The sequence below is a fragment of the Tiliqua scincoides genome, chromosome 10, assembly GCF_035046505.1.
Source record: "Tiliqua scincoides isolate rTilSci1 chromosome 10, rTilSci1.hap2, whole genome shotgun sequence".
NCBI classification, from domain to species: domain Eukaryota; kingdom Metazoa; phylum Chordata; class Lepidosauria; order Squamata; family Scincidae; genus Tiliqua; species Tiliqua scincoides.
The window spans coordinates 23,875,384-23,887,706 of NC_089830.1; the positions used below are offsets into that span (position 1 = coordinate 23,875,384).

Sequence of the window (12,323 nt, forward strand, 5' to 3'; positions counted from 1 at the left end):
CTTGGTCTCCCAGCTTGCTCCTTGCAGCTCCTTCTCTCCCAAGCTTCCCTGGTGGTCCTCCAGCTCTTTCCCCTTTTATAGGCCTCAGTTCCACTGCACACAGCAGCGGCAGACCCCTAGATCGACTCGGCACTATGTTCGGGGACGATCAGGCAGGACTCTCCCTAAGCGCCCAGAGCCTGCCCAACGCTCACAAGCATCAGGTCTGCTTTTACCTCAGCGGGTGCCATTTTTTACCTCAGCAGTTGGGGCTGACGGTGCCTGGTGCCTGCCTCTCTGAGGTGGCGGCAGGTTTGAGGAACAGAGGCAGACCCCTCAGTGAAGGCACCATTGCAGTGTCAGGGGCAGTCGGGCAGGACTCTCCATGAGCGCCCAGAGCCTGCCCAATGCTCACAAGCATCAGGTCTGCTTTTACCTCAGCGGGTAGAAGAAAGGGAGGCAAGATGGCCGAGGAGCAACAGTGTTTAGATTTAGCTCCTGCTTCTGTTAAGATAAATGAAGCCATAAACAAGATAAAAAATGACTCCATACGCACTATTGGGTGGAAGAGCTTGAAGAAAAGACGAAACAATATCAGTCCCGGTGAGGAGGAGGATGAAAAGGAGAGAAAAAAGAAGCAGCTCAGAATTGAAAGTTTTTTTCCTTCCAAGAGGGTTACTAACACTGTGAGTACTCCGATAGTAGTATCTAACAACAGCTCTACGTGTCAAGAAGCTGAGTCCTGTCTGCTAAATGCTAACATAAATAAATCAACTTATCTCAAATCAGCAAGCATTTTGAAAGCAGAGAATGGTAGAAAGAATAAATCTCCAGGATGGGACGCAAATAGCCGAAAGGCAATAAATGCTCCTCCCCCACATCTAAATTGCTCCATAGTATGTTTGAGCGAAATGTGTTTCTTATCTGCAGAGACTCTGTTAGTGTTATTGGGGAAAATTAGTAAAATGGAAAGGCAATTAGAAGCCTTAAGCCAAACGTGTTTATCGAAGAGGAGAGGAGAGGACGCCATTGCCCTACATCCTCCAGCTTGTAATCAAGAAAGAGTCCAAAGAGTACTGCAAACAAAGCAAGTTTTAATTTGTTTTCCCAAAAAAGACATCCAGCTTTGAACAACCAAGAAAAGAATTCTTTCCTCCCTGATAGAACTAATGAATAGAGATATTGCTCCAGCAGAGTTAATCCATTTTTATTTTTTGCCCTCGCAAAATTATCATAAAAGACTGCTTTTAGATTTTAGATCAGCAGATATTCCTTTGCATTTATCCCAACATAAGATATGGTATATTTCCACAAAGAGTATTCAAAGAGCATGGGGTTAAAGTCCTTGCCAGAACTAAAAAAGTAAAATATGCCTACATTCCAACATCAACCGCAGGCACAGCTGCGAGGGAGTTTGGTCCTGATAAGGAAGATAAATGGCGAGTGAACAGCCCTTGTAAATTAGATAGAATTCTTCCTGAGAAACAGGATGAATTTTCAGACCTCTCCAAACTCAGAGACAAATTGAATCATCTATTAATGCCGAAAAGGAAAAGAGTGCATGAGGAAATCCTGGTTCCCTTCCAAGATAAGAGGATTTTAGATCTTGATTTCTCTGTCCAAGAAGGCTCAACCCTTTTGAGTTGCTCATTGCCTAAGGAAAAGCTGATAGCAAAAACGAATTCTTGTTTCGATTTGGAATTAACTTTAGATCCACAAGCAGAACTAAAGACGTTAACTCCAATTAGGTTACTCTCTGCTCTGGAACAGCCTGATAATCTCACTGAGATGAGAGAAATTTCCCTTATAGAGCTGCAGTGGGGGCTGAAGGAGTTCCAGGGCTCACAGACTTTTATTGAGGGATTAAATGAAGGATTACATAACTCAACAAGAATACAGGCTACTCCAGATCATGAAGATGGGTCACTACTAGTACATCTAAATTCCTCAATCTCTCAAGCTGATGTAAGGACATCAGAATACCATCTAAACTCTGTGATGATTCCCCCCCCCCCCACGCGGATGCACTAGAGAGTAAATATCTAGCAGATCCCCCTGCTTTTCAGGATGGTTTGAATTTAGATCTGACCAGGAAGGAGGATGAAAATGAAGGGAATGCCCAGGAGATAATAAGTGTCTCCTCAGAGGCACAATGACGGGTATCTGACCAGCACACAAATAAAATTGCCCTCATTTTGGGGAATATAAATGGATGGACCAGACTCTTCCAGGACCCTGAATCAAGACAATATCTCTCTTCTAAGGATATTGTACTGATGCAAGAAACTTGGATTCAGGAAAAGGTGGCAATTAATGGTTTTCATTCATACTCTATAAGTGCAACTTCTGGGGCAGGTCGCGGAAGATGTAAGGGAGGCTTAGGTATGTTGATTGCCACATCATTGTGTGCAAACACAAGGATGCTTCCACCTTTTAAACAACATGCAATGGCCACTCTTGTCCATTCTGATCATTGGGACTTGTTGATAATAAATGTGTATTTACCCCAACAAAAGAAGAAATCACTGACTCTGGAAATATGGACAGAGTTTGAAGCCTATGTAGCACAGTTACTTCATAATTACTCCAATACTTATGCGATTTTGGGAGGGAATTTTAACGCTCGTATAGGCCCTAACGATCAAGCCCTATACTCTCAATATAAAGCATACCGTCCCACATTAGGTTCAAACGGACTCCCATTTAATCGGCAATCTAAAGATAAGAAAGCAAACTATGCTGGGTTCCTGTTATATCAAATGACCACCAGGCTTAATCTGCACATTTTAAATGGTGCATATGGGAATGATTACCCAGCTGAATTTACTTACTTGGCTGGAGCCAGAATGAGCCTAATAGATTATATAATCATCTCGCCAAATTTAATCCCATTATTGGAGAACTTGGAAGTAGCATCAAAATTTCAAAGCGACCATCTTCCTGTTTCACTGAGTATGAAAGCCCCTTTTCCTTATTTAAGAACTGTTAACCAATATCCATTTATGATATTCCCTGAGGGAGGAACATACTGTCGGGCCAAGTGGACTCCAAAGATGGATTCGAATTTACAAACTTTACTTGCATCTGATATCATGCAAAGCATTAGGATGTCTATAATGCATTCGAGTAATCCGGTGGAAATCTATGAGGAGCTGATTTGTGAGCTGAAACAGTTTGTTACTGATAAGGTAAAAGCGACCCATCAATGTCACTACCCCAATTCAAAGCCATGGTTTGACAAGGAATGTGTATTTGCAAAAAAAGTCTTACAGAGCATCTACCAAGCCTATAAATTAACTTCAGATTTGACAGTGGCTCAATCCCTTTTGAGAGAGAAAAAAACCTATAAAAAGTTACTACTGCAAAAGAAAAAGGAGGCCCAGAAAGAAAATTGGGGAAAACTGATTCAAGCAGCAAAATCTAAAGACTTGATACTCTTCTGGCGAATGATAAAAATCTCTCCAACTTCTGGGCCAACACTCCCAGATTGCTATATCCATCTAGGAATATGGGAGGAATATTTTCAAGACTTATATAAAGACGCAGATGTGGCCCAGTTGAGATGGAATAGCACACTTGAAGATGTTCCACCATGGCCACCGGTGTCAACTTCCGAAATTCATAGTCTAATAGCCCAGATGAAGACGGGAAAAGCTCCTGGAGAAGACTTGATACCGCCAGAGGCGGTCAAAAATAATTTAGAATTCTGGGCTCCGGTCTTAGCATCGTTATTTACGCATATTGATACAACCGGTAGAATTCCAGAAAACTGGGGATTTGCTATCATAGTCCCCATATTTAAGAAGGGAAATAGAGATGACCCTGCAAACTACCGGCCCATTAGTTTACTTAATATTATCTCTAAACTATATACCAGGCATTTGTATGAGAAATTTAAAGATTGGCTGGAGGAGGATAAGATACTTGCAGAAGAGCAGGCAGGCTTTAGAGAGGGACGTTCTACCATTGACCATTGTCTAATATTACAATTCCTTGTTGAAAAATATGCCTCTGATAAAGCAACTTCTCTACATGTAGCTTTTATAGATCTTAAATCAGCCTTTGACTCAATATCAAGGGTCAAATTATGGAGGAAACTAGAGGCTTCTAGTATTGATAGACGGCTCCTTTATCTTATTCAGGCTCTCTATAGAAATATCTCACTTAAGGTAAGATGCAGTGTTCGTGGCCATCTTACGAAAGCCATCCCAACTCATAAAGGAGTCAAACAAGGCTGTCTTCTGGCTCCACTTTTGTTTAATTTTTTTATTAACTCTATGGTGGACCAGTTAAAAGATATTAACTTTCATCCTCCAAAAATTGCAGGAAGACACATAACAACATTATTGTATGCTGATGACGCAGCGATCATCTCTAGGACTCCAATTGGGCTTAGAAGAGCATTGCAAAGGTTGTTTCTATACTGTGAGCAAGAAGATCTGACAATTTCCAAAAAACCAAAATCATGTCATTTGCTAAAAGGCCAATAATGCGAACATGGTTGATTAATCAGCATAGAATTGATCAGATCCATCAATTTAAATATTTAGGGGTTGTCTTTCAATCTAATGACTCTAGGAAAACGCATGGTGATTATGTTGCTTTAAATGCCCAGAGACGTTCTGCTGCAATATTACAATTTATGAGAACAAAGGGGGGGGCATTATATCCCTTCAGCCATAAAATTGTTTCATGCTAAAGCAGTAGCTCAATTAACATATGGCTCTCAATTGGGCCCCTTTCCTAATACTATAACTCTAGAACGTGTTCAATCAAAGTTCCTGAGAGCAATATTGGGAGTTCCCAGAGATGTTGCCAACGTAAAACTAAGATTAGAAACCGGCCAAATTAAAATTGAGGCAAGGATATGGATTGTAACTCTCATGTACTGGCTAAGAATGCTTTATCTTCCCACTGGTCTTGTACCATTGATTTTGCAAGATACTTTTATGTTGAAATGGGCCCAGTTAACTGAGCAAAAAATTGCTTTGTTGGGGCTCTCTAGATCGATTTTGTTAATCATGGGAATGGAACAGGCAAGGAAAATTATTAAGCAGCGCATTGAGGATAATGAGAGACAATATGACTTAAGTAGTGCCCCAGAATTTTTTCTTAGCGAAGATAGATTATATAAGGTTGCAATAGCACCTAATTTTGTCCAGCTGGAACAGCCTAGACATAGAAGGGCGTTTACTTTGGCCCGGCTTAATGCACTACCCTCAGCTGTGCAGGAGGGAAGGTATAAAAGGATCCCCTGGGCAGAGCGTCTTTGCCCATGTGGAATGGAACAGATAGAAACAACTGAACATGTTCTGTTGCAGTGTGTTTATTACAAGAAGATACGTGAAGAACTTATTTCCCCTTTGATTAGGCGACTTTTCGGATGCACAGAGCAACAATATATCTATGTATTATTATCTGATTCCAATCCGATGTTTACATACAGTGTCGCTAAATTTTTTTACTGCTGCAATGGGTATTAGGAAATGGATTTTAAATATGGATGAACCTCTGTAGTTAGAGTATAGTCTGCTAGATAGAATGGAATTGTTTCTGGGGAGATGGCTGGAAGTTGCTGCTGGGTATTTTAGAACTGTTTTGAACATAATGATAAAGTTAAAATGGTAAATTGAAATAAATGATAAATGTTTTGAACATAATGATAAACTTTATCATTACGTTTTGAACATAATGATAAAGTTGAAATGATAAATGATAAATTGTTTTATTGTTTTAAACCTAATCATTATATATTGCATATCTTTGTATATTTATATATATGCTTATATATTTTGACATTCTATATGTGGCTGGTCTTATGACCATAATAAAGATTTACTACTACTACTACTACCTCAGTGGGCGCCATTTTTTACCTCAGCAGCTGGGGCTGACGCTGCCTGGTCCGCGCCTCTCTGAGGTGGCGGCAGGTTTGAGGAACAGACCCCTCAGTGAAGGCACTATTGCAGTGTCAGGGGCAGTCGGGCAGGACTCTCCATGAGCGCCCAGAGCCTGCACAACGCTCACAAGCATCAGGTCTGCTTTTACCTCAGTGGGCACCATTTTTTACCTCAGCAGCTGGGGCTGACGCTGCCTGGTCTGCGCCTCTCTGAGGTGGTGGCAGGTTTGAGGAACAGAGGCAGACCTCTCAGTGAAGGCACTATTGCAGTGTCAGGGGCAGTCGGGCAGGACTCTCCCTGAGTGCCCAGAGCCTGCCCGACTCTCACAAGCATCAGGTCTGCTTTTACCTCAGCGGGCACCATTTTTTACCTCAGCAGCTGGGGCTGACGTTGCCTGGTCCGCGCCTCTCTGAGGTGGCAGCAGGTTTGAGGAACAGAGGCAGACCCCTCAGTGAAGGCACTATTGCAGTTTCAGGGGCAGTCGGGCAGGACTCACCATCAGCGTGCCCGGGGCTTGCCCAACGCTCACAAACATCAGCTCTGTTTTTTAGCTCAGCAGGTGCCATTTTGTATCTCAGCGGGCAACATTTTCCTCACATGCAGTGAGGAACCCAGTGAGGGGTTTGTGTTCCCGCTCTTTTTGCCCAGCCTCTGTTTTTCCCTCATAAACGGTCCAGTGGACAGACAGATGGTTATTCTTCAGCTGTTCAATGTGGTAATAAATAGTTAAAAAGAAAAAAAAGGCCAACATGTCTTCTGAGGCCAGCTCAGAGTCAATCCTGTCGAGACCAAGCACTCCAAGGAGCCTAGAGGTGCTAATAAGCTTAAGGAGTCAAGCAGTGGTGCTGCTGTCACCCCTGTTCCTCCTGTTCTTGGTGAGTGGCTCAAGTGCTTGGCTGATAGCAATAAGAACATAAGAACAGCCCCACTGGATCAGGCCATAGGCCCATCTAGTCCAGCTTCCTGTATCTCACAGCGGCCCACCAAATGCCCCAGGGAGCACACCAGATAACAAGAGACCTCATCCTGGTGCCCTCCCTTGCATCTGGCATTCTGACATAACCCATTTCTAAAATCAGGAGGTTGCGCATACACATCATGGCTTGTACCCCGTAATGGATTTTTCCTCCAGAAAGACCCTGGCCTCGCAGGGTCTGCTCACTCTCCCTAAACAACTGAAAGACCAAGGCTGGAAAAGGGAAAGCAGCCTCAGGTATGGAGGAACCCCATCCCTTCCAGCTCTCTCTCACAATGTTTAGGTCACTGACTCCTCAGATTCAGAGTTGCCCATTCCTCAGTAAAGGACCAAAGAAGGCTGGTCACATGGGGTCTAATGGTGAGGATGGAAAGTGCAGAAGCTCACATCAATGGGAAAAACCTCTTTCCAGAGGGAGTTTTCTCCAGGATATTTGATAAGGTTATTAAGCCATTGAGCCTTAAAGCCTCAGAATGAGAGCCTGTGCTGCAATTCTAACTTCTTTCTCCAGAAAGTCTTTCCTCAGGCTCCTCTGAGGCCAGCAGGGATGCCTTTTTCCAGAACCCATCCTAAAATGATGGAGATGGAGTGGTCCTCCTCACTGCACCACCTCACTGCACAGTGAGACACCAAACTCATGAATATGTTTTACTCTCTGTCACCAGAAAGGGCTGTTTTGGTTTAGGGGAATTAGTACACTACCCTTTGGAACTTCAGGATTGCAGGCTAGATAACAAGACGGAGTAATGCAGAGAAATTCCCTTTTAGCTTGAAAAGAGACTGAGAGAAAGATAACTTTCAGTAAAAGATTATATTTTTATTACAAAGCACACAGGTAAACATAATGCACATGAAAAATGATGAGCCTTGGTCCTAGTACTTGCATCTAGTGTACCTAGCTTATGGTGGTTGCATGTAGAGTGTATTTGGTGCATCCAAGAAGATTTTAGGGAAGGGTTTTAGGGGTCCCTGGTCTGCATAACCCAGTTGCTAACTAAAGATGGGGAGAGAAGAGGAGAAAATGAGGGGGGAGAGAAAGGAAGGAGTTCCAGACGCGATATAGTTACCTGTCTTATAGAGCTGTTGGATGGGGGGGAGAGTCCTGTGTAGGACCCTCTGACCCAACACAGCTTGTTGGTCCTTGGAGGGGGGGAGCAGAGAGAGAGACCATGTGGCCAGAGCTTCTCTCTTAAAAGGGTCTTTTCTGTGACTGAAATGGGCTGGGTGCTGAGCTGGGGAAAACTGCCACCCACCAGGGTGTTTTGGGGTCCAGATGTCCCTTATCAGCAGAATTCAATGTGTCTAATGGCTGGCTTTCTACCTGGAGGACCTTACACAATAACCAGTAAATACAGCAGCTCAGGAAGGCAATTCAAATTTGCATAGAGCCCTTAAGCAGTGATGAGTTAAGACAATACAAAGAATAGGCGATACTTAAACAATGATTTAAGATGCTAGACTTCTTCCTCCGGAGGTGCATGCCGACTTGTTTTGCATACACAGTGATTGGAGAGACTTATTGACATTGAAAACAATACAATGCATACATTGACCTACAGGGAAATGGGGGTTGCGTAATCCATCTGCTTGTGGTTTTGACCAGGGTTTTTGGAAAAGTGTGCTGGGAGAAGTGTGTCCTGTGTTTTGAGGTTTGGCCTGCATGAGTTTTAGTCCATAATACATAAACAGATATAAAATCACAACTTAAAAGGAAAAAGGGGATTTTCACGTAACATCTCTTCCTAAGGGAATCTTAGATAAACTCAAGGTACCATTGGTGGATGGATGCACCTGTTGCAGCACTGTCTTCTCAGGCTGTGATCCCTTCAGATGGGGAACACGGCCCTGGTGTCCCATGCAACAAGTGCATTGAGGCGTAGCCGACGAGAGCTTTCTAGACTCTTTTGTTTGCTCTCAGAGCCTCAGCAGCCAATTGATTTTTTCTCCAGAGCCACCAATTTCTGGGAGGAGGAACAACACCTTATCCAAACCAATCAGGACACTTTGGAAAAGGTATCCTTGCCAGCTGCTTTCTTAGCTGACTATTTGTTCTAGAGCTACCACCTCCAGTGTGGTGACCATAAGAAATTTGTGGCTGTGCAATCTCAAAGTAGATTACTGGGGACTCTATTCTTCAGATCTAAGTTATTTGGCAAGCATTACCTTGTTCTCATTGAAACAAGGACAAAAACAGAGCACTTCCCATAGCTTCCAAGACTAAAGCCAACCAGACAGGGCCTATGAGAAGAATTTTAGCAGGGGGTACAAAGTTTCTTCTGGGCCCCTTTCCAAAGAGGAAGGGGAGCAATGGGGGCAGGCAGAATGGGGAGGCAAAATAGGGCAGGGTAGGATGCTGACAGCCACAATACTCTTTGGAGCTCAGGCCTACTAGGCTTCTTGATGCAGAGTCCAGGTCTACCCCCACCATGTGGCATTAGAAGCCAGATAAAGTAATATGGAAAACCAAACACACTCCTAAGTCTCTCTAAAATTTTTGAAATATAGGAAATGGATTGTAGAATATTATTATTATTATTGTTGTTGTTGTTGTTGTTATTATTATTAACAGTATTTATATACCGCTTTTCAACTAAAAGTTCACAAAGCGGTATTAGCATTATCATATTTAGGCTCACACTAGAATAGATCACAATGAACTTCCACAGCAGCTGTAACCCAACAGCTAGGTCCCTGAGCTTCTGTACATGCCTTCATGGTTATGGGATCCACAAGCCAAAGCCAAGTATGGGATCTACTGTAGCAGGCCAGTTTCCTCCCAGATTTGACACTGTGTTAAGGAGGGTCATGGATGCTTTCCTGGGACTGGTGTATATGACTTGCAGCAGCAGTTAACAGTGCATGCACATGGTTGTGCTCCAGCATTATGCGCTGGCAGTTAGTTCAGGTAAGATAGGAAAATGTCAGGTCCCAGGAACTTTCTGGGCCCCCTCCTTTGGCTCCTGGTCCCCCTTTCCGACCCTGGGCCCGGGTACAAATTACCCCCTTTACCCCCTCTCCTAGGCCCTGCAACCAGAGCTTTCGCCCCTTTCATCTTGAAAGAAGGAACAGAGAGCAGTCCAAATTCAAACCCAAGTGGCACAAATCTGGGAACTTCCACAGAAAATTCCAGCATTCCCATTCTTCCAATGCAGGGAATGAAGCTGGAGACAGGTTGGCATGATGCCACGCCCAGGGGTTCCTCACCCAAGATGCAGGCTAGGCTTCAGGATTATGTGCAAACCTGGTACAACACAATATTGGATGCATGGTTCCTGGAGACATGTCTCCAAAGACTATTCCTTGGAATTTGTAAGGAAACCAAGGGACAGGTTCTGGCAGATCTCAAAATCAAGGGATGCAAATAAACATGCAGCTATCCTAGCAGCCATATACCATCTACCTCATATTGGGGCAATAGAGGCAGTTCCCTCTGCTGAGAAAGGTACCAGGATTTACTTGGTGCTCTTTCCAGTACTGAAGCAGAATGGAGAAATGCATGGAATCCTAGATTTAAGGTGGTTGAACTGTTTTTGTAAAATCACAGAAGGTATCTGAGATCTCCTACAAATCCTCACACTTTCAGTACCATGCCTTTCCCTTGGGGGGGGGGGGGTTCACAAAAGTGTTAGTGGTACTATTGGCACGTCTCAGGCAGAGGGGACTGTTTCTTTACCCTCACCAGGATGACTTTTAAATAAAAGTGTTGTCCAGGGAGCAAGCAGAGCTTAACAAGCACCAGATGGTGCTCTGCCTGCAAACTCATGGTTTTGTGATAATCCAGTCAAACAGTTCACTTATTCCCATCCAGATACTGAAACACCTGGGAATATTTTTCCAAGACCCACATTTTCCATGTTTTTTTGCCAACAGAGAGATGACAAAGGATGACAGACACAATCCTCCAGATTCTCAGTCAGGTAGGCAGATATCATGATGCTAGTCCACCTACTATGAATGTTGGTTCTGCCACCAGCTGGTCAACTAGACCCAATTCCACACCAGAACTCTTCAGGAGTGTCTCTGGTCCCACTCAAGAAGATAGAGAGGAGATGCCACTTCCACACTCTGATTCCACCACCCCTGAAGAGGGATTTGCAGCAGTGGGTGTACAATGGACAGCTGTCCAAGGGGTGAGCCTTCAGGACTGGCAACAAGTAATCCTGACCACAGATGCCAGCATATTTGATTGGAGGGCCCAACTAAATGGCAGAGTGATTCAGGGTCATTATTACTCTCAGGAGATGTCCCAGAGCATCAATCTCCTGGAGCTGAGATCTATCTGTTGTGCTCTGTTTTCATCTCAAACCTCATTTCTGCCATTGTCATGTTCTAGTAAGAACAGACAATGAAGAACAGTCCACACACAAAAAAAAAAACACAAAAAAAAAACCCCACAAGTTAACACCTAGCAGGAGAGAAGAACATAGAGGCAGACTCCCTACGCAGATGGAGCCTCTCGGAAACAGAGTGCAGGTTGCATCCAGAAACTGAGGACCAGATTCGGACACCCATAGTAGGCAGTTTGCTACTTGTAATAGTTTGCTACTGCAGAAAACTCACAACTTAACAATTTCTACTCCAGGGTAAGAGACAAGGGAGTGGAAGTGGTGGATGCACTATCGAAGCCCTTGAACTGGGGGCCTTATCCATCCTGACTTATGTGTATTCCACACACCATGGTACTTAGGATTGACTCATTTTTTCTTACCCAAAGTTAATTCAATTTTTCATTGACAGCAAGAACCATCATTTTTTTTTACCATCATTTTGTCCCAAGCATGCAAGGGAAAAGGCTTGGCACACACTAAATGTCAGAAGAGTCCTAAGCTTCCATACAGAATGCACTCGCCCATTCAGAAAGACGGATGCTCTATCTGTAACTTACCATGGGCGGGAAGGTGTCCCTGGTGACTTAAGCTAAGTGGCTTAGAGTTTGCATCCTGATGGTGTACAAGGCAGCTGGTTTACAACCTCCAGGTGGTTTAAAGGCTTATTTCCATTAGATGGCAGCTGCTTACGCAGCATTTGAAAATGTGGCATCGCTGTAGGATATATGCAGGGCTGCCACGTGGTCATTGCCTCACACTTTCTTTAAGCACTACAAGTTAAATCTATCAGCCTCGGTAGAGGCTTCCTTCAGGAAGAAAGTTCTCCAGAGGGTACTGAAGGCATGAGAGTGCGTGATCTAACTGCCCCCCCCCCCCAGGATACCAAGGGAAACAGAAATTTGCCTTACCTGAGTAAGTCTTGTTCCTGGTGGAGGCAGGGGGCATTCCCCCCACCACACTTCAGAGGATCACTCCCTCTACTGCATAAACATAGATGCAAGGTGGTATTTAGGGTTTCCTATGACCTATTTTTCCCCTGGGGACTGGGAATAAGAATAGGCCCTCAGTTTGGCTGTACTTGTCGTAAGAGGCAACTAAACAGCCACTGGGTAGATGGGACTCGTTAGCCTGGGAAGGCAC

General features: G+C 43.9%; 1 protein-coding gene across 1 annotated transcript in view; it reads left to right on the forward strand.

Annotated features, from left to right (window-relative positions):
* Positions 1 to 3,095: 3,095 nt before the first annotated feature.
* LOC136661057 (very-long-chain 3-oxoacyl-CoA reductase-like) overlaps positions 3,096 to 12,323 on the forward strand; it is a 39,136-nt gene continuing 29,908 nt past the window's right edge. Inside the window, exon 1 of the mRNA XM_066638079.1 lies at positions 3,096 to 3,167. Coding sequence (XP_066494176.1) covers positions 3,096 to 3,167 — 72 coding nt within the window. The remainder of the gene's footprint in view (positions 3,168 to 12,323) is intronic.